This window comes from Equus quagga, chromosome 11 (genome assembly GCF_021613505.1).
Source record: "Equus quagga isolate Etosha38 chromosome 11, UCLA_HA_Equagga_1.0, whole genome shotgun sequence".
Classification (NCBI taxonomy): Eukaryota; Metazoa; Chordata; class Mammalia; order Perissodactyla; family Equidae; genus Equus; species Equus quagga.
The window spans coordinates 76,480,984-76,508,557 of record NC_060277.1 but is presented as its reverse complement, the minus strand read 5'-3'; the positions used below and the strand labels follow the sequence as shown (position 1 = coordinate 76,508,557).

At 40.1% G+C, this 27,574-nt stretch overlaps 1 protein-coding gene across 8 annotated transcripts in view; it reads right to left on the bottom strand.

Moving 5' to 3' along the window:
• RHOT1 (ras homolog family member T1) overlaps positions 1–26,514 on the bottom strand; it is a 56,722-nt gene extending 30,208 nt beyond the window's left edge. For 6 of the 8 annotated variants that reach the window (XM_046675280.1, XM_046675283.1, XM_046675285.1 and 3 more), the window contains exons 1-8: positions 26,177–26,401; positions 10,122–10,180; positions 8,386–8,467; positions 6,286–6,329; positions 5,915–5,968; positions 5,708–5,760; positions 1,879–1,987; positions 1,208–1,309 (exon numbers count right to left, since the gene is read on the bottom strand). In XM_046675280.1, coding sequence (XP_046531236.1) covers positions 1,208–1,309; positions 1,879–1,987; positions 5,708–5,760; positions 5,915–5,968; positions 6,286–6,329; positions 8,386–8,467; positions 10,122–10,180; positions 26,177–26,252 — 579 coding nt within the window. In that variant the 5' untranslated portion in view covers positions 26,253–26,401. Of the gene's footprint in view, positions 1–1,207; positions 1,310–1,878; positions 1,988–5,707; positions 5,761–5,914; positions 5,969–6,285; positions 6,330–8,385; positions 8,468–10,121; positions 10,181–15,181; positions 15,310–26,176 lie in introns of those variants that run through there. The other 2 variants (XM_046675286.1, XM_046675288.1) reach the window with 2 other exon arrangements.
• Positions 26,515–27,574: the final 1,060 nt, after the last annotated feature.

Genomic DNA, 27,574 nt, shown 5'->3' with positions numbered 1-27,574 from the left:
TAAATACACACTCAAAAGAATTGAAAACAGGTGTTCAAACCTGTGTCCGAATGTTCACAGCAGCTCTATTCCCAGTAGCCAAAAAGTGGAAACAACTCAAACGTCTATCAACAGATGAATGGGTAACAAAATGTGGTACATCCATACAATGAAGTATTATTTGGCCATAAAAAGAGATGAAGTGCTGACACATGCTACGACACAGATGCACCTTGAGAACATTATGCTACGTGAAAGAAGCCAGACACAAAAGACCTTAAATGATTCCATTTATACTAAACATCCAGAATAGGCAAATCCATACAGCCAGAAAGTAGATTAGTGGTTTCCAAGGGCTGGGGGGGAGGGGAATGGGAGTGACTGCTTACGGGTACAGGGTTTCTTTTGGGGACATGAAATGTTCTGGAATTACACAGTGCTGACAGACAGAGAACTGTGTGAATATACTAAAAATCACTGAATTGTACACTTTAAAAGGGTGAATTTTATGGTATGTAAGTTCTATCTCAATAAAAAAATTAATTTTAAAAGTCTATGGCAAAATATTGTTAAATTTTAGATATTTAATTAAGGAATTACTATGTCTCTTAGCTATGAACCAAAAGAGAGTATTCAAGTTGTATTACATGTTGTACCCATGTCAAACAGCTATACAGGTTTTTCGTTTGTGTGTGTACGTTGTGGTATTTTCCCCCCTCAAAGTCCCAGTGCATGGTTGTATATCCCAGCTGTTAAGTCCTTCCAGAGCCGCCACCACAGCATGGCTACTGACAGATGAGTGGTGTGGTTCCCTGACAGGGAAGCAAAGCCAGGCCACCGAAGTGGTGAGAGCACTGAACTTTAACCACTAGGCCATCAGGGCTGGCTGTGTGTGTGCTGTTAAGTTTGTGGATTTTATAGGAGCAAAGCAAACAGACCATTAGCTAAGTCTTTGGATTTTTTGTTGTTATTGTTGCCAATTCTTCTGTTTTAATAGCACTTCCTGAAATAGTATTTGATCTGGAATACTACTCTGAACATTTAATGTGAATGTCTTTGAAGAAAAGTATCTAGAAAACATGACAGTTTAAAAAGCAATAAATTTAAATTTCAGCAGTTTACAAGGATACTTAAGAGTTACTAAAAATCACTATCATACGAGAATTACTACTTACACATTTCAGCCCCTACTAACACAGACCCGGGGGGCAAGAGGGAAGCAGGTTACCTCTTTCTCCTCTGGACAGTACAGAGGCCCTGTAGGATGAAGAACAGCTTTCTGTGCATAATAAAAGAGCTCTGATATGTTCTTCAGGTTTTTTGCTGAACACTGGAAAAAAAGTTAAAACTTTTACACTCTGAAAGTAATTACGAGAGCTAAAAACAATTTCTTTTTTTTTTTGAGGAAGATTAGCCCTGAGCTAACACCTGCTGCCAATCCTCCTCCTTTTGCTGAGGAAGACTGGCCCTGAGCTAACATCCGTGCCCATCTTCCTCTACTTTATATGTGGGATGTCTGCCACAGCGTGGCTTGACAAGTAGTGTGTAGGTCCACACCTGGGATTTGAACTGGTGAACCCCAGGCCGCTGAAGCGGAACATGCGAACTTCACCACTATGCCACCAGGCTGGCCCCCTAAAAACAATTTTTAGACTATCAATATTAAGTAATAACAAGACTCCTTGAAGAAACTGAAAAATGCATTTTTCTTAGTGTATATCACAATATGACTGTCTACAAAGAGCTCAGAGGCCAACTCCAAGTTCTCTGTTTTATTTGGTTTACATGACTTCACAAACAGAATATTTATTCCATGCCTCACCTCCCCTCCTATTCTGAACCTCAATTTAGTGAGAATTCACCAACAGTAAATTTTTGAAATCAAATAATAAGACATACCTCCACACAGGTTTCTATTTCTGTGTACTGGTTCATAATAGGAAGAATGGTCTCCATACTACTATATTCCACCAGATCAGATTTGTTCCCAACCAATATCAAAGGCAGCCTAAAATAAACAAGGCATATTGTAATAATAAGAAAGGCAAAAGACATTAGATTTATATTTTAATTTACCTCAGAACCCATTCTAACTAATAAGCTTTACTTAATCTCCCCAACATGAACCCTCTAGGGGTTCATGAACCAAGGCCCCTAGACAGCATGTTCAGATTCAACAAGTATTTATTGAGTACCTACTATAACCAGGTGCTGTTCTAGGCATTAAGGACACATGACGGACAAGGTCCCCGCCCATTCTAATAGTGAAAATAAAAAAATGGACAATAAGTAAATAAACAAACAACCCTCTCCAATTCTGTAAGTGCTATGAAGGAAATAAACAGGGAGATACAGGATAGAAATGGGAAGGAGCTAATTTTATATGGTGATCAGGGAAAAATATCTTTGACAAGGTGGCATTGGAGCCAAGGAGTGAAGGATGAAATGGAATTTGCCATGTGGAGAGCCAGGGAAGAGCTGGCTGGGAAGAAGGGACACCATATGCAAAGGTTCCAAACTGAAAAGACATCCTGATGCGTCCAAAGAACAGAAAAATGCCAGAGTGGCTGGCAAGTACCAAACAAAGGGGAAGAGGCATGAAATGCGGCTGGAGACAGGAGCAAGGGCCAGACATGTGAGGACTTACAGCTCTGGTGAGGAGCGCAGCTTTTATTCTAAGAGTAAATGGAAAGCTACTGAAGGGTAAAAAGGCGGGGGGGGGGGGGGGGGGCTGTGACATGATCTGACGGACATTTTTAAATGCAGTCATTTGTTATCTTTTAGAGATACATATTGAAATATTTACAGTATGATACGATGTCTCTATTTGTTCAAAATGATCCCAGTGGGAGGGGTAATAAATGAAACAAGACTGGCCACGAGTTGATCTTATTGAAGCTGGATGACAGATGCAGAGGGATTCATCATACTAGTCTCTCTACTTTTGCATATGTTTGACTCTTGTCAATAATAAAAAGTTTTTAAAAATGTGGTGGCTTGGATTAGGGCAGTGAAAATGGAGAAGAAATATTCACAAGTGAGATATATTTTAGAGGTAGAAGTGATACGGGTAGCTGCTACATTAAGATATGGACGTTGAGGGAAAGGCAGAAATCAAAAAAATACCCAGGTTTTTGGCTGGATAAAATGGGTATATCTCCTAAGACAGAAAAGATGGGGGGGTGGTGAGGGTAGGCATGGAATTAAGGATTTTGTTTCAGACAAGTTAAATCTGACAGGCCTATTGGAACTCTAAATGCAGACATTAAGAAGAACCAGCCAAGTGAAGAACTGTTATCTGCACACCCTGCAAGAGAGGTTGGAGGGAAAGCAAATCACCCTGGTGGACTCCAGATTGCAACAAAAAAACTTGCAAGCATTTATTTACCCCGTCTAGTGTGGTCATTATGTGTAAAAGGACTGACCCACTATATAACACAAATATAGCTTCCTAACAGAGCCAGGAGGGTTTCCAAAGATGTAGTGGTTTGCAAACAAAGGTGTGCTCAGAATAACTTAAGGAGCTTAAAAAAATACGCATATCCAAGTCCTGCTCCAAACCTACTGATTTTAAAACTCTAGGGGTGGGGCAAAGGCATCTATATTTTTTTAAGAGTACTTCAGGTGACAGTGACAGGCACCCGTGATGAAGAACAACTGTGACAATGGTCCAGGGAAGTTCAAGAAGAATATACATGTAACAAATATAAACTTAAGGTATGAGGCCCAAGGAAGAAGGTACCGGAAAGTGTAAGGGCCATACAACAAAGAAGAGACCAGCTTGGGACATCTCAACCACAAGAAAAATAAGTATGCTCACATGATTCAGGGAGGAAAAAATCCAGCTACACCTGAGGAAGCTAAATTAGAGCTTCAAATGTTAAAAGCCACTTTCCGATGGTAGTAAAAGGGCCACAAAACTAGGGACAGCATTTTACGAAGCTGTCACAGTAAAATCAAAAATTTTTTTTTTTTTTTTAATATTGGCACCTGAGTCAACATCTGTTGCCAATCTTCTGTTCCTTTTTTCCCTCCTTCTTCTTCTCCTCCCCAAAGCTCCCCAGCACATAGCTGCACACACTAGCTGTAGGCACTTCTGGTTGTGCTATGTGGGACACCGCCTCAGCATGGCTGAAAGAGTGGTGCTAGGTTCGCGGCCAGGATCCCAACCAGCGAAACCCTGGGCCGCCGAAGCACAGCGTGTGAACCTAACGGGCCTGGCCCCTAAAGCCAAATTTTTAAAATTCAGTGGTCCAAGCTGCCTCTGGATGGATCCTGGCAAAACTGCCTTCTCTGAAGAGTCTCTCTTGGAAACTGCTCAAGTAATCAGCAAGAAGAGCAGGTGTCAGGAGTTCCAAGGCGGCCCTATCTGATACACTCTCTCTGATGATAGAAATGTTCTTTATCTGTACTGTCCATTACTGTAATCACCAGCCACAAGTAGCTTTTGAGCACTTGAAATGTGGCTAAGTGTATTCAAGGAACTGGATTTTTGGTTTTATTTAATTTCACTTAATTTGAAGTTAAACTGCACAAGTGACTAGAGGCTACTGTATTGGACAGTGTGGCTCTAGAGGGTCACTCTCTCCTTTCCACCTTGTCAGTAAGTCGCCACAAAGTTTAAAACCATAATAAAGAGGAGCTATCAGAGCCACAAGGCACAGCATATACAATACCATCTCAGTCACAAAGTCTCCTTCCGTAAAGATGTGAGACAGGGTCAACGACCTCGTTCATCTGTTTAGAATCAGATCTTCAGAGTTTCAGGGCACAAAAATGCCCAACTAAAAGAGAAGTCTAAAAAATTAAGTAAAGGACCAGATATGTCTAAGACATAAAATTACTCTGATTTCCTAACATTTAAAAAGACTCAAATGCTTCATAAATATGTTCAATTAAACAATACTGCAAGAAAAATGTTTTGTTTCCATTTTAACTTAAAACCCAAAGTATTTATACCCAGAACTACCATTCTGCTCTGAAAATTACAGAATGTGTGTTCTCTTGCTTTCCCCCATCACACATATATCTTCCAAAGAATTTCAAAGAAATTTCCCTATATGAATTCCTAAACGAAGATCTCGAGGTTTTTTTAAAGAACTTATAAAGCACTTACACATGCATTATTTCATTAGACTCTCAAAATAATCACATGTAGCCAAGACAGGCATTATCTTCATCTTCACTTACAGATGAGGAAACTAAGGCTCAATGAAGTCAAAGTCTTAAAGCTCCTAAGTGGCCAAGCCAGATTTCAAAGGTCGTTCACTTCCTCCAAGTCCTGTGCTCTTATATACACCACACGGTGAGCAATCACTGACAAGAGGAGATGCCATTCCTCCTCGAAAGGGCATCTCAAGAGAGAGGGCACGTACAATACAGGTGAAGAGGAATTCTAAAGCTGAGACTTTTCAAGCAGCGGTTTGAGAAAGAGAAATGTAAGATTAATTATCAAAATATTTAATGTCTGAAATTGTGTATCATCAGAGTATCAGAGCTCTATTTTCTGCTTTGCTCTCAAATATATATGCTACCTCAAATAACTCCTCCCCAAAAAGGTGTGTGTGCATACGTAAACAGAGAGAAAGATCTATACAGTAAACACGGTAAAATGTTAACGACTGGTGGATCTAAGCGAAGGGTTTACAAATGTTCTTTGCATTATTTCTTGCAACTTTTCTGTAAGTTTGAAATTCTTAAATATACAAAGTTTCAGAGAAAAAAATACCTGCTGTCTTTGTCTGTTCTTTCATTTATGAGAGGAATCCATCGACTTGTTACCTAAAATGAAAATTAACAAGAGCTAAGCCACGATAAGGATCTTCTGTGAAAAATGCTGTGCCTTACGACACCAAAACTCTAAATTGAACATCAATTTTGAAAGTGCTCCCACGGAAATTTAACTAAATATAGTGAAAAAGTCACACATTCATACCTTATCAATAGAATGCTTGTTGTTAACAGCATAAACTATGCAGATGACATTAGCCTGCAAAAAAAAAAATTAATAGCGTTTTTAAATAATAAACAGGTAAACAGTAGCATTTAATTACCAACTAGTTAATATATTTGGGCCAAAGAAAAAACAAAATTTGAAAACTAAAAAAAAGAAAAAAAATACTTAGCATTCCTCTAAGAGGAAAAAGTTTCCAAAGACTTAACAACAAAAACACATACTCAAAGTCAGGAGTAACAACAAAGAATTGAAAAAGCCCTCATGGTGAGTGGGAGACTGAAAAACGGAGACTCATAGAATCGTGACTGATTTCTCACAAAAAAACCCTACAACTATTTCTTTTAACTCACCTGTGATATTTCTTGATGAAGTTGTTCATCACTCTGTTCTGCTTCTACAAATGACAAAGCCAAAAAAAGTTTCACATTTTAAAAACAGTCATAGAAACTAATGGCCAAGCTAAATAAAATCTCTGCGACATCCATCTAACATTCCTCTAAACATCCCTCATCCCTCATGTCATGGTGTAGTGCCAGATTAGGTGGCAAATACAAGGGCAAGCCAGGGGAAGGACAGAGTGGAACTATGATAAGGAAGCTGGCTGACACTAAAAGACAAGTCTACAAGAGGATAATTCAGGCACCAAAGAGCAGAAGGCATTGTGTGAAAAATCTAGGCCGGCGTCTGATCCAGAGTTGAGAAAGGTCAGGCAAAAGAGATCAGAAACCCAAGCTAGAAGACAGGGTACTGAAGAGTCAGAAGCCCAGACAAAGAGCTTATACACAAAGGGTCAAAAGGCCAAGTGAGAATCTGGGCAATACAAGTTCAAGATCTAGATAGCAGATATGAGTAATAGTAACCAGGCCCAGAAGCAAAACGGGAGCATGATAATGAAAAGTCAAGAATTCCCTCTCTAGCACGTATCTCTGGCTAGAACTGGTCTCAATGGGTGGATGTGCCTATAAGCCCAAGGTGCAGGGGATACGCGTGATATAGCTAGGATGAAGCAGCACACAAACGATAAGCAAAGCATTTACTGACATATTAATTTAGATCACCTTACATTAAATGTGTTTCCCCCAAAAAATGCCTTTTATGTCTGACAAACTAGTATCATAAATGAGTTCAATGGTACTTATATTATGCTAAATAATTGGTCATATTTTTAATATCTTTTCATATGCTGCATAATCAATGGGTTAACGTCTCACTTCTAATACTGAAGTGAATCCATTTATGTGGCTACACATACTGAAAAAAATAACTCTGTAAATAAAGCTAGTTATGAGACTGATTTTAGCAGAAAGCATCCAATCCCCTCAGCTTCTAGTACAGTGTTGTCCAGTAGAAAGATAATGCAAGCCATGTATGCAATCTTTAATTTTCTAGTAGTCACCTTAAGAACAGGAAAAAGGAACAGGTAAAATCACTTTTTTATTTAACCTAAAATATCAAAAATACTAAAATTCCAACATGTACTCAGAAAAATTATTAATGAGATATTTTACATTCTTTTTTTTCATACTAACTCTTCTAAATCCACCTGTATTTAACACTTATAGCACCTTTCAATTTAGACTGGTCACATTTCAAGTGTTTGATGGTCAAATGTATTGGACTACACAGTTCTACTAACTCCTTTTTAGGACATACCCGATACCAGCTTGCAAAACAAAGAATTACCAATGTAGCTATACCCACTTTTTACAGGAGATTTTACTGTTTAGAGCAGTTTTAGGTTCACAGCAAAACTGAGTGGAAGGTACGGAGATTTACCATATATTTCCTACCCCCACACAGCTTCCCCCTCTATCAACATCACCCATCAGGGTGGTATATCTGTTACGATTGAACCTTTAAAAAAAAAGTCATCCCAGAGTAAAGCAAAACAATTTAATGATTAAAAAGTAAGCAGCAGTGTATAGAAAATTTTTTAATTACTAAAAGCAATACAGATATGTCTCTATTATCATGTAATATAAGCAAGCTGACAACTGTTTTAACCATTATTTTATTTGGGACAAAAGCTGACAAACTAAAGAAGAAATTTAGAACCCAACAGATTCTCAAATTCAGAACTCTTTCTATGTCATCACAGCATGCCTGAATGCCTAATAACAAAACGAACCCAGAACTTCTCTGCAAAGATGCCAATTCAAGGAGGGTAATAATTTATCTACTACTTGTCATTTACCATTCCTCTTTCCTTTTCATTATTATAGAACCCACCTTGTAAATTAGGGACAGAGAACTGCAAGATGGAAGCTTGGGGCAGGGGGAGGTGGCAGTTGGCAGGGAGATATATATGAGACAAGAATAGTAAATGATCATTTACTGCTGGAAAAAAAGGACCACCCCTCTTTCAATATTTTTTAAAGCTCAGTAAGTTTCTTTTTTTGAGGACTATTAAATTAACCCTACACCTTTACCTACAAGAGGACATTCATTACCTGAATAATCTACAATGTGTGTTGGAACTCTCTCAGGTGTAACATCCGCTGGAATGGTGATTTCTTCTGCCCGGGGAGGAACCTTCATTTGAAAACAAGTATAGAAAACAAAAAACCCTTAGATATTATCAATCAAACTTGTTAATAGATGATGTATACATATCTACATATTAGTCCCTTTCACCCATACCTGTCCTTACAGATACTTGTTCTACTTTTAAATGCTTATTTTTGTGTTTTACCACAGATGCAAATATACATTAAAACTATATGATAAAACATTTAAAAAAAAAAAAAAACCCATTTCTACTTGTGTGGGCACAGGTTGTATTAAGGATACTAGAGAGCTGATGCAGCCTAAAACAATACTTAAATTAATTTGGTGTTTCAAATATTAGATTTTTAAAGTACACTGTTTTCATGCTATTTTGTTGAAGGCTTAAGAGACTCTATAAATGAGGAGCTATGTTAACCCAAAACAATCCTCAAATAAAACAATAAACTATCAAAATTAATTTCTTCTACAAGATAACTGATTGGCCACATAAGCCTTATGCTTAATGATTCCATTTTCTGGGAAGACTGTATGATTGTTTAACCAACTAAAAACCCCTTATCCTCACCCAAGAGGACTATGCTAAAACAACAATTCTAAACTAAGTTAAACTATCACAGAAAACTTTTAGGTATTACACCCTGAACGATCACAAGTAATGTTACTGATTTCACAAACCATACATGAAAATACACTTCATTTCACAAATTAAGTAATTTAACCATCTTAAGAGGAAAAAAAAGCAAAAGAAACAATGAATGATCGTATAACCACTGTTGAAAACACTACCACATAATACACCAAATTCCTATCTGAACAATGAAATGACACGGATATTCCTAACCAAACAAGAGTAAAGAAAAGGTAAATGCAAACTGTGGCACTAACAATACCTACTATGTGAAGAAAGAGAATAAAAAGAAGTCATTTTCATCCCATTTGCAGTGATCCCATTCCCCATACTAATATCCTAACTTAACAACAGGCCTTAGCCAGCAGTCCCTCATACCGGAACTTCCAAAACGTACATAAATATATTGCCAGTAATAATCAAACCACCTTACTTTTGGTGGCACTCTACTAGTATTTAAGCTTACCTCATTTGAGATTCACAACAATTTTTGAAGTAGGCAAAGGTGGAATGAATTAGTTTCTTCATGTGTAGAATGATAAAAGTGGATACTATTAAAGGTTTTCAAACATGTCTGTCAGAATCCTAGTGGTTCTAAAGCCTCAAAGACGAGAGCGGCAGGTGGAAGGCAGGTGGGGATCAAGACCTTTCACCCTAACCTCAACTAAAGGAATACTCATCTGTTCTATATTTTGGGCTTACGAGTAACATTTTATTTTTAAGAAAGGATTACACAACTTAGATAATCTCTAACATCCCTTTCAGCTCCCATTTTACAGATGAGAAAACTAAGGCACAGAGACGACAAATGTCTTAGCCAAGGTCAAAAAGTAGGAATGAAAAGCAATTAGGTGAACTCAGATCTAAGTTAATTCTTTCTCCTATACTGTATTTCAGGGACGTCTTATACAAACTAATATGAGCCCCTTTAAAAATCTAAACTGTCAGAAAGGAAATACATACAAAAAAGGACAGAATTTATTTTATTTTAACTCAGTTTTGAATAAATTTAAAAAATTTTAAATATAAGAAAGAAATCAAAATGTTTACCTCTTCTGGGAATTCTTCACTGACCAGAGACATAATCAGTGATGTCTTCCCAACTCTAGCTGTGAAAAGAAAAATCATTACTTTAATAAAGTGTTTAGGTTATACATAAGAGCAAAGTCAGCAACCACACAGGAAAGTCTATTACCTGTTAGCTAAAATCAGAGGCATCCAAATTAGCAAGTTTTAGTACAATACTTAAAGTATATCTCTTTTTTTTCTGCTTAGAAAAGTTTCAAATACTACTTAAAACAAAACATTACCAAAATATACAAAAATAAAAATCTCCCATAATATCCCCATTAACAACTTAATTTATGGAGTCTCTCAGATTTTTCCTAAACTTATATTAACATGTTATAATAATTTACCACAGTGGAATCACAGTATTCATACTATTTTGCAATCTTCTTTTATCATTTAATTATCTATTTGGGCAGTATTCCATGTCAATATATAAAAACCTCCTGGGAGGGGCCGGCCCAGTGGCGCAGTGGTTAAGTGCGCACATTCCGCTTTGGTGGCCCGGGGTTCACCAGTCCGGATCCGGGGTGCGGAGATGGCACCACTTGGCATGCCATGCTGTGGCAGGCGTCCCACATATAAAGCAGAGGAAGATGGGCACGTATGTTAGCTCAGGGCCAGTCTTCCTCAGCAAAAAGAGGAGGATTGGCAGCAGTTAGCTCAGGGCTAATCTTCCTCAAAAAAACCAAACCAAACCAAACCAAACAAAAAAACCTCCTGGAGGGGAAAGGAAAGTTATTATTCAATGAATACAGAGTTTTTATTGGGGATGATGAAACAGTTTTAGATACACAAAGAGGTGATGGTTATACAAGATTCTGAATGTACTTAATACCCCTGAATTGTACACTTATAAATGTTTAAAATGTTAAATATTGTTTTGTATATTTTATAATTTTTTAAAACAGCAAAAATAAATCCATTTTATATTAACATTAAAAAGCCTCCATTAGTTTTGATAGTTATATGAGAATCTATTGTATGATGCATCATAATTTATTAATGTAATTCCTAACAATAAACATTGTTCACGTTTTCACTTTAATAAACAATGCTGCAAGGAGGATTTCCACAGGATAAATTTCTAGAAGTGGAACTCTAGTTAGCATGCATCATCTTTTTTGTTTTTAACAGATATTGTTAAATTACCTACAACAAAGAATAATTTACATCCTCACCAATAGAAGATCAGCGTCTATTTCTACACATCCTTATATTCTCTTTTTTTTATGGTATCATATTTAAAGGGTTACAGCTAAAAAACTTCCCAGTTACATTTTCTAATCTAGACATTTTTTAAAGGCACAAACTTAAAAACCTTAATTTTCATTCTGAAATTTGACTTCCATTCCCATCACTTTCTGATCATACAATTACTACTGTTAGACATTCAACTGCTTATCAACTAAACCCTTTTGTGATTCTAGAGGGAAACAGTCCACCTGCATATTAATCTCTGTCATAATAGCAAATTAGTTTCCAAAAGTAAAGTCTAAATATAAAAGAACTGGAAAATTTAAGTTAAGAAAAGTCATATTCCTTTCTTAAATGACTAAAACAAAGGGTGACTAAGAACACGAGTCCAGTCTCCAGAAAAACAATGAATGGCTGGAAAGGAGAACACTGGTCAAAACAACGTAGCGGGTGTGCTGTGAGCAAGTGAGCACTGCTGGTGGAGGGACAGAGCAGACGGCTGACAGGTGGCTTCCAGCTCTGATTCTGCAGATCTTTTCAACGGACTTGTGTGAGCAGGCTTGGGCCTTGTCCAAGTGGCTGATAATCAGATAACATTTCCGAGTTCCGACCATGTCAGTGAATCCAGAGCCCGTCATCACAGAGCTGCTAGCACCTAGTCATTGACGTCAGCTTGTCCAGCTCCCCAGAAAGCTTTCAGATGAAGAACCCGGAATCTAAAAACAGTGATTTTCTCAAGGTCTCAGTGAAAGAGCAGTTGCAGACCTAAGAGAATAACCCATCTCCTGATGGCTAAGTCAGTGTTCTTTCTCTCTCTTATGCTATACTTTAAGAAATACTATGGGGGCCAGCCCCATGGCCAAGTGGTTAAGTTCGTGTGCTCCACTTCGGGGGTCCACGCCCATCAAGCCACACTATAGCAGCATCCCACATAAAATGCAAGAAGACTGGCACAGATGTCAGTTCAGGAACATTCTTCCTCCAGCAAAAAGAGGAAGATTGAAAACAGATGTTAGCTCAGAGCCAATCTTCCTCACAAAAAAAATAAAATAAAAATATTAACACGACTAATACAAAAAATGAATAGTGACCCCTAAAGTCAGCAAGCACTGTATACACAAATACTATGTAAGTTAATTAAATATTCACTGATTCAGTGGTGACTAATCCAGCACCTCCTTTTTTTTTTTAACTTATTTTGAGAAAATTTCAGACAGAAAAATAGCAAAATAATACAAAGGAGTCATGTCTATCCTTTAAACAAATTCCCCAAATGTTAACATTTTACCATATTTGCATATCATTTTCTTTCTCTCTTAATACATATATTTTCAATCATTTGAAAGTAAGCTGCAGACATGATGCCCCTTTACCCTTAAGCACCTTTGTGTGTATTTCCCAAAAAACAAGACCATTCTCTTACATAACCACCATGCACTATCAAGATAATGAAATTAACCCCAATATAATACTATTATCTAACTTACAGACCTCATTCATATTTCACCATTTGTCCCAATGTTATCTTCTATAAAAAAGAAAAATATTTTTTTTTCTGTCCAGGAGCAGATGTTGCAATTAGTTGTCCTGTCTCTTTAGTCTCTTGTAATCTGGAGGAATTCCTCAATCTTTTTTATCTTTCATGACCTCAACAATTTTGAAGAATCTAGCCATTTAATTTGTAGAATACCCCTCAACTGGGTTTGTATGATATTTTCTCATCATTAATTTCATATTTTGCATTTTTGGCAGGAATACCCCAGAAGTGATATTTTGTCCTTAGAGCATCACAGCAGGAGGGAGAGGATGTCATTACTGGTGATGTTAGCTGTCATCACTTGGAGGAGGTGGTGCCTGCCAGGTTTCTCCACTGTCAAGTTATTATTTTTTCCTTTGTAATTAATATGTATCTTGTGAGGAGATACTTTGAGACTATGTAAATATTCTGTTTCTCATCAAACTTTTGCTTTTTGTTTTCCTTCTTGTTTTAGCATCCATTCATGATTCTTGCCTGAAACAAGGATTGCTGTAGCGGTTGCTAGGCGGTCATTTTCTATTTCTATCAGTCCTTCTACATCACTTTGCATTTTATTGTAAGGAAAAACTTTCCCTTCTGATTCATATCACTATGGTCTCATGGATTCTTTTACTATTCTATGAGTTAAAATCCATTACTCTTGGGGGCCGGCTCTGTGGCTGAGTGGTTAAGTTCCCACGCTCCACTGCGGCAGCCCAGGGTTCGGATCCCGGGCACGGACATGGCACCGCTCGTCAGGCCACGTTGAGGCGGCGTCCCACATCCCACAACTGGAAGGACCTGCAACTAGGATATACAGCTGTGTACGGGGGGGTTGGGAAGATAAAGCAGAAAAAAAAAAAAAGATTGGCAACAGTTGTTAGCTCAGGTGCCAATCTTTAAAAAAAAAACTAAAGTATTTAAAAAAATCCATTACTCTTATTATTTGGAGGCTCAAATTGTCCCATTTTACTTTGAAAAATCACATTCATGCAGGTATAAATCAGCATGTACAATATGATCCCATTTTATAAATAAATATGTATTTGCATAGGAAAAAAACTGTGGAAGGATATATACACCAACAGTGGTTATCTCTGAAGTAAATGTAACTGTAACTTACTTCTTTGTGCTTTTCCACATTTTCCCAATTTTCTACAATAAACATATATAATTTTTGCTACTAGAAAAGGTTAACAGTATTATTTCAAAAGTCATTTTTTTCGTAGTAAAAATTGGCATGTTCTAAATTTACAGATGGCAACTGAAATTCACCTAAAGGCTGACATGTTAATTGCATTCTTTCATGCCTTCAACAAGCACTTCTTTATGCCAGGCACTGTTCCAGGTGCTGGAGATACCAGTGATCAAGGCACTAGGTCTTCCCTACTTTTACGTTCACGGAGATTATGTGCCAATGGATTTATGAAATTTTCACCAATAAGGAACACTCTTTCTACACATTGGGATAAAAAGCAAAAATTCAAAACTGTAGCCCTCTTTGATGCATCCTTTCTCTGTACTTAGCATTCAAGTTCTGTCAAATTTTCTTTTGAAATTTTTAATCTTCATTCCTTCTTCTCTTCCCACTTTTCCCCAATCATAGTGCTTTTACTGAATGAAACATCTCCCAGTTCCCAACTTCCTAGCCCCTCCCCAGTCTCTCCTCTTATTAATCTATCAACAACACAAAGGCCAGTCCATCTTTCTTACACATTGGTTTCATTTTCCAACTCACCCAATCAAAGCCTTCCTTCACTCTCAATTACCTACCAGATCAAGGCCAAACTATACTATGGCCTACGAAAATCATGCACTATTTAACCCCAGCTCATGGATCTTTGCTCATTTCCCACTATTCCCCACAAACAAAATTTGCTGAAATGAGGCCATCCTGCTCTGTATAAACACAAATGAGCCATGATGAATCCTGCCCCTCACATAGTTTTCTTCATCTAAACTACCATGTCCTCTCCCCTCTACTTTTCCAAATATTAACCATCTCTCAAGGACGGCTCAAATTCTACCTCCTCCCTAAAGACATCTCAGAGCTACTATAGCCCTCCCCTTCCTCCTTTAAACTACTCCTGTGCCACAGAACTTAGATCAAGCTGTTATGAATATAAGGTACATACTTAACACCTATGAGTCTACCTTAACCCAGTAACCAAATATTTGAAAACCCTTGGATAATTGACTGAATTTTCTAATTTTATATGAACAGGAGAAGGACCTCTAGCACATCAACCCCAGACTGAAATATCTGACTTGACTTCACCTTGCCCAAGCACAACAGCACTGCTACAGCCATTTGGGAAATTAGTCCCACCTCCTGGAGCTTTTGGAACTCTCTCATTCACAGCTTTTCTTAAGAGCCAAGGAAGGGGCCGGCCTGGTGGTGCAGCAGTTACACGCACACGGTCGGCTTCGGTGGCCCAGGGTTCGCCGGTTCGGATCCCAGGTGCGGACACAGCACCACTCGGCAAGCTATGCTGGTAGGCGTCCCACATATAAAGTAGAGGAAGATGGGCACAGATGTTCGCTCAGGGCCAGTCTTCCTCAGCAAAAAGAGGAGGATTGGCGGCAGATGTTAGCTCAGGGCTAATCTTCCTCAAAAGAAAAAGAAAAGCGCAACTGAAGAGCTGTGAATAGTAGGTAACTGCTGAGGCAATCAAAAAATAATGTTGAAATATCAGTATTAAAGGAGGGTGTGATATAATAAAGAATACATGTAGTCTTTGTCCCCAGTTCCTGGCACAGAGCTTCAAAATCCCTTGGAATCTCCAGTGAAAGGAGTGTCTATTGTTATCGTCTCTTTCAACATACTCGGGTTTATCCTAATGAGGTGACTCAGACGGAGGGGAGGACCTACATAGCTTCAGGATGGGAGCTGGTCACCAGAAAAGCCAACCATATGATCAGAAGGTCAGAACTTCCAGCCCCATCCCAAAACCTCCAAGGAGGGAGGTGCGTGTGCTAGAAACTGAGTTCCATCACATGGCCAATAAGTCAATCAATCATGCCTACGTAACGAAGCCCCACATAAAAACTCAGGACAGCAAAGCTCAGGGGAGTTTCCTGGTTGAACATATCGATGTACCAGGAAGGTGGTGCACCCTGACTCCACGGTAACAAAAGCTCCTGCTCTTGGGACCCTTTCAGACCTTGCCCCAGGTACCTCTTCATCTGGCTGTTCATTTGTGTAATCATAAGTACAGCTCTTTCCTGAGTTCTGTGAATCATGCTGGTGAATGATCGAACCAAAGGGGGGTGTGGGAAGCCCCAAATTTGTAGTCAGACAGGAAGAAGTGTGGGTGGTGTGGGGACCCCACTTGCAGCTGGTGTCTAAAGTACGCGTAATCTTGTTGGGGTGCTTGCCTTTTATCTTGTGGGATCTGATGCTAGCTTTGGGTAGTTAGTGTCAAAATTGAAGTGAACTGTAGGACACCTACTGTCAGAATACTGTCAGAATGCAGAGGGCCAGGAGTTAAGTGTTTATAAAAAGAAGTGATAGCTCAAAAAACTGAGAAACACTGTAATAGACCTTCTATCCAAGAGTGTGAGTTTCACTCTGGCACACCTGCCCCCCCCGCCCCCGGACCAAACGGGAAAAACACACAGAGAATTAACTTCTGCTTCTAAATGGGATCTATCTTCCTTGTGCAGACTCCTACTATCAGTTCATTTGATAAATATTTACCTGATACAAAGTTTAGTCTTAGATACTCTGTGGGGATAATATGGAAAACGTATTAAACAAGATAGATAAAATTGCTGTAAGAGTATGGATCAAATGCTATGTTCAATCACTCTATTAACAAAAGGGAAGGGGAAGAGGAAACGGCAGGAAGAGAAGGGAATATGTGCTTCTCCCAGAAGTCTCTAAACATAGTAGGAAACCAAAAAGCTCATAAAAGCAGCCTATACTTTGGTCTCTAGGAGGAAAAAATGAACAATCAGTTAAGACACGTGGGTTCTTAAGACAGTATTGTGCCTGTGTCATATCTAGACAACCTGCCAGCATACCACCAGTGGTCTCCTGAAGGACTTCCCGGACCTGCTTGGTGAAAACCTGACATTTACCACCAGCTACAGAGCATCTCCAGAAAGACTAAGGAACAAGTATCTATCACCCACAGAAAACTCCACATGGGCAGGGAATGTGTCTTTTGTGTTCACTGTTGAATCTCTAGCCCCCAGCAAATGCACTTAGTAAATGGAGCTGTACAGCTTAGTGCCTAAGAGCACAGATTTGAAATTCAGCAAAGTGGCTGGTTACTTCTGAGGAAAATGCAATGGGGAAGGGGCTTCAACTGATTGGTAATGTTTTACTACTTAAGCTGGGTGACGGGTATTTGTTACATTATTCTTATACCTTTTATATAAATATTTCACCAAAAAAAGAATACAGGTTTTGGAATCAGACACAATTGGACTGAAATCTTAGCTCTAGCACTCACTAGCTATGTTTCCTCAAGCAAGTCAGCAAGTCTCAGTTTGCTCATCTTTAAAATATAGTGAACGGTTTCACAGAATTGGTAAGGGGATTAATTACAACCACAGATGTCTAATGCTGAGGACAATACCTGGCACACATTAAACACACAAATGGTAGTTGTGATGATGCTGATGGTGAGTTTGAATGAAAGGAGTTAAGTGAGCACTGGAACGGACCCAAAAATTTGGACTTGGGAACCAGCTTTGCCATCAACAGTATGACCCTGAGTTGTCAGTGACTCTCTCTGGGCCTCAATTTTCTCATCAGCTAAAAAAAAAAAATTGGACTACATGCTATTAATGTTTATAGTTTATGATTAATCTAAACGATCATGTAGCACACCTAAAAAAGAGGCCAGTAACAGATGAAAAAGTGCATATTACATTAGGTAACACACCCTACACTACCCTCGAAATGGCAGACAGATCCTCAGACTGTATCTATTGCCTGTATTAATTGTGTATGGGAAAGTGATTTGGCAAGAACATTCATCTACCTATAAGAACAAAGTGGAACTCACCAGGCCAATGTGGAGTCCAGGAATTTCTAGAACTTGCTAACTTATATTCAGCATTTCGTAACTCTTTTCCTTAAATAATTCCTTCATCATGGCCTTGCTTAGGGTCCCAGCAACCCCAAACCCTCAGCTAGCTCAAGGTAGTATTCATCTCAACGGCCACAGCAGCCCATCCTAATTCCAAATGATTATGCACAACGGAGGCAAAACAGTTATCTTAAAACGAGCCAAGCCACTGTCCTCTTATTAGAGCATCGGGAAACCCAGAACTTGGACCTCCTGTCTATTTTTCACTCTTGGCAACTGATGCTGCAGAGCAAGAAGAATACATTTGGGAGAAGGCCCTAGCAAGGTTCCTTGCAAAGAGTGGTGATGTCTGATTTACGACAAGTAACACACAGCAGAGCTCTCTGTGGATCACTAGACAGAAGAACGTCCCTGCTGTGAAGTCTGATCAAGCCCATCAGACCCTGTACTTACGTAATTTATCTTAGTGAGCAGTGTAACTCCCAAGTACCTAAAGCAACAAACCTTTTAGAAAAGATCCGATGCCTGTACAATTCCTGTGACCTTTGAACTTCTGGGCCTTTCTGGCCCCAGTAGAGATGTCTGCTTTTTCCCTAGTGTCTCCAAAATCCCACAACTACCACGAGCACAGATGTTTCCAGAAACTTCCATTTCTGAAGAACTCTCCTGGATACCTTACACATCTCTACATTCCTTATCCTTGACCTACTATGTGAGAAATGGGAAAGATAACTCAGATACTCAGTAACCCAGATGCTCCCTGGCAACCCAAAGGAAAACAAGTCTCACTCTTGCGTAGTCCTCGAGAAATCTGCCAACCTTAAAGCCCTTAAGACCTTCATTCTTCCCTGTTCAGAACATAATCCCCTGTTGAGAAATACCTTTTTAAAATCTTCCTGTATCCCACCATTCCAAGGCCCTCACTAGTTTCAGAAGAAACTCAGACCTAACTTTTAATCCACAGCTCAAAATATTAAACAAAATGATCAAAATTAAGTCAATCACCAACTTTAAAAGGCCTACCAGTTTCCAAGAAAGTTAAGGATTTGTTGCTCCTTAATCATAGCAAAACTCAGGCCTTCAACAGGTATCCTGTGTTACCTTTAAAGTCCCCTCCCTCACCAAAACCCTTACAATTCACCCATTATTCCTCATCTCTCTTTTTTTTTTTTTGAGGAAGATTAGCCCTGAGCTAACATCTGTCGCCAATCCTCCCCTTTTTGCTGAGGAAGACTGGCCCTGAGCTAACATCCCTGCCCATCCTCCTCTACTTTTTATGTGGGATGCCTGCCACAGCATGGCTTGCCAAGCAGTGCATAGGTCTGCAACGGGGATCCAAACCGGTGAACCCAGGGCCACCAAAGCGGAACATGCAAACTTAACAGCTGTGCCTCTGGGCCGGCCCCTCATCTCTCGTCTTAAAACTCATTAGAACACTCTTCCTGGCCATTGCCCCTTCCTGCTTTTCCCATGGAGACCCTATATCCCCAGGGATATTTTCAGAAGAGAAAGACCAACATTCTGAGGAAATTCAGATTTCTTCACAAGCTCAGCTCATTGGGGCAGTTCTGGCTGCCTGTGCTGCAGCAGGCTCTTGCCAAAGGACAAACCTGCCACCAGGTCTACTCCAACAGGGCAGGCTTCAGAGACAGGAAAGGAAACACCTTGGCAGGAGAGGAGGCGTTGTAAAGACTATAATGATTCCAGAGCTTTACTTAGGCTTGATCATATAGATACACAAGACAGTGGTACCAAAGAGTGGGAATAATTCAATTTAAGTTGTTTATATCAATACTACCTTTTAGAGTGTGATATTTTTATTTATTTATTCATTCATATCCTGCCTCATCTGTTAAAGAATCTGAGGCAGTTTAGCACTCACTATGATAAAACTATGTAATTCCATCTAGTTTCTGAAGTCATAAAAATAAAAAGCCATTTAAAAAGCAAAGAACAGGGGCCAGGCCCGTGGCCAAGTGGTTAAGTTCATGCACTCCAGTTTGGCGGCCCAGGGTTTCGCCGGTTCGGATCGTGGGTGCGGACACGGCACCGCTCATCAGGCCATGCTGAGGCGGCATCCCACATGTCACAACTAGAAGGAACCACAACTAAAAATATACAACTATGTACTGGAGGGCTTTGGGGAGAAAAAGGAAAAATAAAACTTAAAAAAAAAGAAATTAAAAAAAAAAGGAAAGAACAAGAGCTGGCCCCATGCCTGAGTGGTTAAAGTTCCACGTGCTTCACTTTCCCGGCCCAGGTTGGCCGGTTCAGATCCGAGGCACAGACCTACTCCACTCACCAAACATACTGTGGAGGCATCCCACATACAAAATAGAGGGAGATTTGCACAGATGTTAGCTCAGGGAGAATCTTCCTCACCAAAAAAAAAAGTAAAGACCATGAATCTCTTCCACGTAAAAATCCAAGAGCAACTTCCTTTTTAAAAAAAAGTTCAAAATTAGAGCGAAAGAGACAGATTACAGTGAACTTGGGAGAAAATGAGCACTTTTCCACTAGTATCATTTTGGGTTTCCCTTTGGAAGAGCAGTGAGATGAAGCTACTTAACTAACAAGGATTACACGGACGTGATTCCGTTAAGAAACGCTTCAGTGAATCTAAACCAGGGCTTTTTGCTTCCCTCAAGGTCTACCTGCCTAACCTTGAATAAGACTATCAAATAATGAAGCAGCAGGTTTAAAATTAAAATAGGCCACTTCTGAGCTAATTTTAATTGAGAAATAAATGAGTCCCTTAAAGATATGGGAAACATTTTAGCATATGAAATTTAAAAAATTATTTAAATAAGCCTACAATCAAAAAGGTCCCTTAACAATGGCAGACATGAGTATAAACACTATACATTTTTAACTGCTTCGGAAAATAAGAATTATTTCCAGAAAGGAACAAAATCTCAAGCTCTTCTCTAATTATTGTACCAATTAAATTTTATATTTAATACAAATATATAATAGATATTTTATAATATAAAGTTTAATAAAATATTATATATGTTTTAATATAAATATATTTAATATAAATTTTAATATGGAAGACAAAAAATTATCCTTTGCTGGCCAGCCATCTGAGGGTCTCTATTTCCTCTATTTCACCTGAGAAATATTGAAGTGATCTATAAAAACAAAAAGCACAGCCACAATTATCCCCAAGGACAGAAGGCCTTCTGATTCAGTCCAATACAACATGCCACAGTTCTGCCTGAGACTCCAGGCTTCTAAGTAGGTCATCCATGGGAAACATAATTCACTATAGGACAAATTATCTAGACTAACAAGGCGAAAACGTCTTTGTCTTTGCACCACATCTTTTGAACAGCTAGTTCTAAATGACAGCAAATTCCTAATATTCATGAAGTGGAAATAATATTCTCTGGTTCCAATCACCACCCTACCAGCCATACTGGCTATTTTTCTTGATAACAAACACCCCATACTTCAAGTGGCAAAGAGACTTACTCCTTATTTGTATCTGCTTCTTTATTAAAAAGCTTTGTTGGCTCTTCTTAAGTTATTGTAATTAGAAAACACAGGGAGAAGGAGGGTGACTAATGAGTTATATTTTCAACTGGAAAACTTCATATTTTTAACTGGGAAAATAGCGGAGCATTGTTCCAAAGGAAAATTGCACTGACCACATGTGGACAATGCGGACTGCAGAAGGACAAACGCTATAGTCTATCCCTCTCCTTCAAACCAGATCAACAGTAGTGGAAGAGGAACAAAAACGACAGCAGAGAACTGGCCTCGATACATATGTGAGGACGATGCAGAACAGACTCTCGAAAGCCGAGAATGCTAGAACACCCTTGGCCATAAACTATCACCCAGGTACTACACACAATATAACAAACCGGAGCAGTTTAATCTTCAAACATCCTTCTACGAAGACCAGAAGGGAGACCAGCATGGCTTTAAAAGGACTGTAGAAAGTTTTTTCCTAAAATAAATGCTAGTTTATTCCTGAAGTCTTTTTGACTCTTATGCCTAGTTTATACCTGAAGAATCTTTCCCCAGTCCCTTCAAACCTCTATGATGACCTCTGGTGTTTCAAGGAGAAGCTGACTTCTCTTGGCAAAGACTATAATTTCTGGCAGCCAAGACATGAAACAGACTTGGCATTGCCATTATAAGTCATTGGTCTACTTTACTGCCAGAACACAGGAATCTCCCAGACAAAGCAAAGCTGAGGACACAGAACAAGAGACCGAATGGATGCTGCCCCTTCAAATCCTAACAGTAACGACAGCAGACTGGATTTAAGAAAGGAGAATGATTACAATTTTAGGACTGAAAGAAGTGGTTTGGAAAACATGGAAAGTCTAAATAAATGGAACTAGCTTGAACTCACTCGTACTTTCAACTATCTGAGTGCCTACTTTGTGCCAGGCCTATTCTAGGCTCTGGGCATGCAGCAATCAACAAGACAAACCAGCTGCCCTCACGGAGCTTACTTTCTAGCCCAAGTATCAAAAAATCAAGTGAACAAATACGCAGGTGAGTGCGATACCGCCCAGGTCAGGGCCTTCTTGTAGAGAAAGCAGTGAAGGAGAGAGCAGTACAAGGAAGGGCCAGATTGTGAAGGGCTTTGTATGCCCATGTTAAAAAGTTTGGACTCTATTCTAAGAGAAAGAAGAAATCATTAGAGAATTTTAAAAATGGGTAACAGGATCTGAGATATTTTTTAAAGATGACTCTGCCTGAGACTCGGAGAATGGACAAAATTAGAAGCAGGGAAACCAGTTAAGGAGATATTACAAAACCCTAGGCCAGAGCCAATGGAGGCTTGAACTAGTTTGGCAGAAGTTTCGATGATAAACTAATCAGAGTTAGACAAATCAGGTAAAAACTACCAGATCCATTTAAAAAGGGGATAACAGTTCCACTTAATTAATTTGACCAGTAGAAGACAAATATATCTCAACGTAATTTAAAAACAAGACTTCATTAAAACTAAAACTATTTCGTGTACTTTTAATGTAGCTGTAAGATTCATTCAGACAAAAGGGTAATAAGGCTTGTGCTAATTGTATTGTAACAAGGACATCTGTTAAGCATACTAATGCAAATCTAATTAAATACAAATTCTGGCCAACGAATCAGACCACGAAAAATTATAACCTGAAGAACTAAGTTTGGTGTGGTTGCATTTTTAAAATTTTGTTTTGTTTAAAGAATGGTAATTGACTTTTGATTTCGCCTGAATGGTATTCAACATGTTCAATAATTAAGACAAGGTGCAGATGATATTTAAAGCACTGTGGCTTTCTGCTCAAAGAAATACGTTAAAATTTATAGACAGCCTAGCTTCTCTGATCTAAGCACTAAATGGACATTAAGGAATTAGCATTAAAGCCTAGATGGATCAGAACCCAGATTCTGGACGGGCCAAGTAAAGATCCATTTCACCCCCCGAGTACAGCATAGGTTTAGCCAGCAGAATGTTGAAACCATTCACAACTATTTCAGAGCTTCAGTGAATGAAACTGCTGCTGTGTGGTTCAGGGACAGACACTAAGAGCAATAAAATATACTAAAGTGACAGAGAAGGAGCAGACTTTACAACAATACCAGAGATGATGCTCCTTTTTCTTTGCTTTTCCCATTCCCCTTAGTTAACCATCTTAAAACTACAACTGAATTACTACTACTTTTTTCTAAAAAAGTGGTTTTCCGATAAATCTGTGTATCGGACCAGTATTAAAATAGCCTTGGTCACACCTACGTTTATCTAGCATTTAAAGTGCCACAGCTAGGCTGACAGCTGTGAAATATTTACATGAAATCTCAAAAAGTTAACGCTTCAAACATTTCCCTCCAGGGGCTGGCCAGGTGGCGTAGTGGTTAAGTTCACGTGCTCCACTTTGGGAGCCCAGGATTCGTGGGTTCAGATCCCAGGTGGGAACGTACACACTGCTCATCAAGCTATGCTGTGGTGGCGTCCCATATACAAAACAGAGGAAGATTGGCACAGGTGTTAGCTCAGCAACAATCTTCCTCAAGCAAAAAGAGGAAGATTGAGAACAGATGTTAGCTCAGGGCCTATCTTCCTCACCAAAAAAAAACAAACAAAAAAACCATTTCCCTCCAAAATACCAGCCTTTAACATAAGTAATTAAAATAACATGTCTCAAATAAGTATAACTCTAATATTCTTAAACGTGAAAAAAAATACATACATGTGTGGCAGCTGGCCTAAAGCTTTTGGTATCACCCTTTTTAAGAAAAACGTCTTCCTCAAAAAGTAAGGCTTTCTCTTGTGTCAAGTTTCTCCCTATGATCAAAAAACTCTTGAGCCAGCCCTGATGGCCTAGTGGTTAAAGTTTGGGGCTCACTGATTTGCCGGCCTCGGTTTGCTTGCCGGTCACAGAACCACACCACCTGTCTGTCAGTTGCCGTGCTGTGGTGGTGGCTCACATAGAAGAACTAGCATGACTTACAACTAGGGTGTACAACCATGCACCACGGCTTTGGGGAGGGAAAAAGAGGAAGATTGGCAACAGCTGTTAGCTCAGGGTAGGGAAAAACCCTCTTGTATATACACTTTTATCAACTCTCTTATTCCCTTTCATTTCTGCAGAACATGGCTTGTAATTTTTCTAACAAATTTTTATTCCTTTTATGTACTTCTAAATAAGTAACATTGTTAAGCTTTTAACTTAAATGTCCCAAGGCTGACAATATATCTTACATATGTACAGTATTTCTATTTAGATGTTTTACAGACTAATGATTACACGTAATTGCTTCCTATATTCAAAACTAAAACCAAAATACGGGATTTTTGCTTTTAAAAAGTTAGTATTAAAGATTATCCTATAAAACTATTTTATGACACTGTTAAGGACTTTTTTTGTTTTTTTCAGTTTTTTAAGCAGAACATCTACTCACTTTCTCTACCTTGTTCCAAATGCATCAGCGTGAATCATATGTTAAATAACACCTTTCTAAACTTTGTCAAGGAAGTCCATCCAAAATACAGATTAAGATAACGTTATAAATAAACACTAACATTCACAACTGCAAACCAAAAAGTAAACTGGTCTGGCTAAGCTGACTTTTAAATTCTGATTCAAAAAGATTTCTCCAAACAGCAGGTGAACAGAGATGTCAATAAACATCAAAGAACACTACAGAAGAGGGTAAAAAAGTGTTAGCTTTCTTCCTTGGGAGTGCATTACAGTGACCTGGAGGGCTATTCTAGAATGCAATGGGGTTTAGAATAGAATGCTTCAAAACAGCAATGGTAGAGTATTAACTAACGTTCTTTAAAACAAACAACACAGTCCTCGCCAGCCCACTTTCTTCTTATTTTAGTCCTACCAATTGAGTCATGTAACTTGCACATGATATCAAGACGTCCCTGCTGTTCTGTCCCCAAGTCAGCGAACAGAAGGCATTTCTCCTTTATGGTATTTTCAAAAGGTGAAATCTAAGATTCTTCAGGGGGTCTCGTGGGTGTGTCTGTTTGGAACTCATGAGTGCCTGCTGTTATTTATAAATCAATTACTAAGTAGCTATGGAACAAATAATGCTTAAAAAGAGGAGAAGGAATTAAGCCTTTGGGTAACAATACTTCTCTCAACTAAAGGACCCTCCCCAGATAATTATCCACTCACTAAGCACTTGTGTAACTTGCATAACTGGAAGTTGAGTAAATTTTTGAAGAAACATCGAGTGTACCAGGAGTTATTCCAACGCAAAGCAGGAGTATCGCTTAAAACGTTCCATACCTTAACGTCCATGCCTAGAGAGAGGGAAGATCCCGGGCGCAAAAAAATGCAGAAAGCTGACCTTGCCCGCAAGTCAAATAGTTCTGCACCCCTCCCCCTAGCTTCCCCGGGAGCCGGTTCACGCCATCCCAATTGGTCAGTCTGCCTGTTCCAGCACCTGCCTGGCAGTGACAAGGGAATCTCCACGGAGGACGAGAGGGTCTGAAAGGAGGCGGCCTCGGAAACGCTGAGGCCCACGAGGAAAGGATGAGAAGAAGAAAAAGAGGAGAGAACCTTCGGAGGGATGAGGCTGAGCGGTCAGAGGCTAACGGGGACCTGGCTTGGGAGGACGACTGGGGGACAGGAGACGGAGGTCTTAGGAGGGCTCAGGTGAGATAAGAGGTGGAGAGCCGCCTGCAGGCAGCCGAAAGGGGAGCGCTAAAGGGCTGGGAGGCCTGGGGGCGCGCAGGGAGGAAAGCGGGGCGGCGCGGGGCGAGCAGGCCCGCGGCGGCAGGGGCTGCGGAGGCTCGGCCGCCCGGCGCGCGGACTCACGTTCTCCCACCAGCAGGATCCGCACGTCTTTCTTCATGTCTGCGGCTCGCAGGGGCCGGGCTCGGCCCGCACGCATGGAGCGGACTCCTCTCGCCGGGAGCGCCCACCCCGCGGCGCCGCTCTCCCCGCGCTGCCGGCGCCGCCTGCCAGCCTCCCTCGCCGCTCCGCCCGAGCCTGGGCCGCCCGGGCCCGCCGCGCCGCCTCCTCGGCTGCTTCCCCGCTCGGGAGCCGGGACGGCGCCAGCTCCGCCTCCTCCGGCTCCGCGGGCGGCGGCGGCGGCGGGCCGACGGGGCGCCGCGAGGGACAAGCGCTTTCAGAAAGCGAACGCGAACGCGCTCCGGCCCTGAGCAGCGCCCCCGCGGTCAGGCTCGCCGCTGCGCAGACCACGGGGCCTCGCCCACCCTAGTCTGGGCACACAGCCTTCAGAGGTTACGCTTTTGGTCTGGAAGTGAACGGCAGATTCGCTAGTGAGATTCGCCAGTGACATTCGCCATTTATTTTCCAAAATAGGGGCAGGAGAAATTCCTCGTCCAAGGTCACATAGCTAGAGCTTGGCAGTGACTCAGAGCGGGAATATTCTCATCCGACTATAAACCCCAGGTGGGCAGTGATCTGTCTACCTCGTTTTCAGCAGTATCTCCACCTTATTGGACGGAGCCCTCGTTAAAGCCTGGTTGAGTAAAGGATGACGTGACTCCCAGGATGGAGCTCTTTCCACTACCCGAAGCCCACCACCCGAGCTGCTTTTTACCTGTGATGCTTATAAAATACAGTTCTAAATTATGAGATTCGTTTTTACACTATCTATGTAAACAGATTCATTTCTTTACAGCCAAACTAACTGACTTTCCTCTCTCTACTTGGTTTACTTTCGGCAAGGTCTTCTGATGCTTCTCTTTACATGGGCCTGCCCAACACGTTGCTGGACACTTAGGTGGCACTGGATAACAAACTCTTACTGACTTTCCTAACATTCCCTTAATGTCCTCCTGACCCTCTCAATCTGGAGGAATTTTTTGCTATATCCCTAATGCTAGAACAGTGCTTGACACACAGTGGGAGACAGACAGATAGATACATAGATAGATATGGAGATATATACAATAAATGATAAATGAGGAAACACTACCTGTGCATAATGTGCCTTTTTTCTGTCTTAAATATTACATAATGAATTTTTTTTTTGCAGATTTTCCCTAAGCTAACATCTGCCAGTCTTCCTCCTTTTTTCTTCCTTTTTCCACCCAAAAGCCCCAGTACATAGTTGTGTATAATTGTAAGTAAGTTCTTCTGATTCTTCTCTGTGAGCCACCACCACAGCATGGCTACTGACAGAAGAGTGGTGTAGTTCTGCTCCTGGGAGCTCAACCCTGATTGCCTGGCATGGAGCCCACTGAA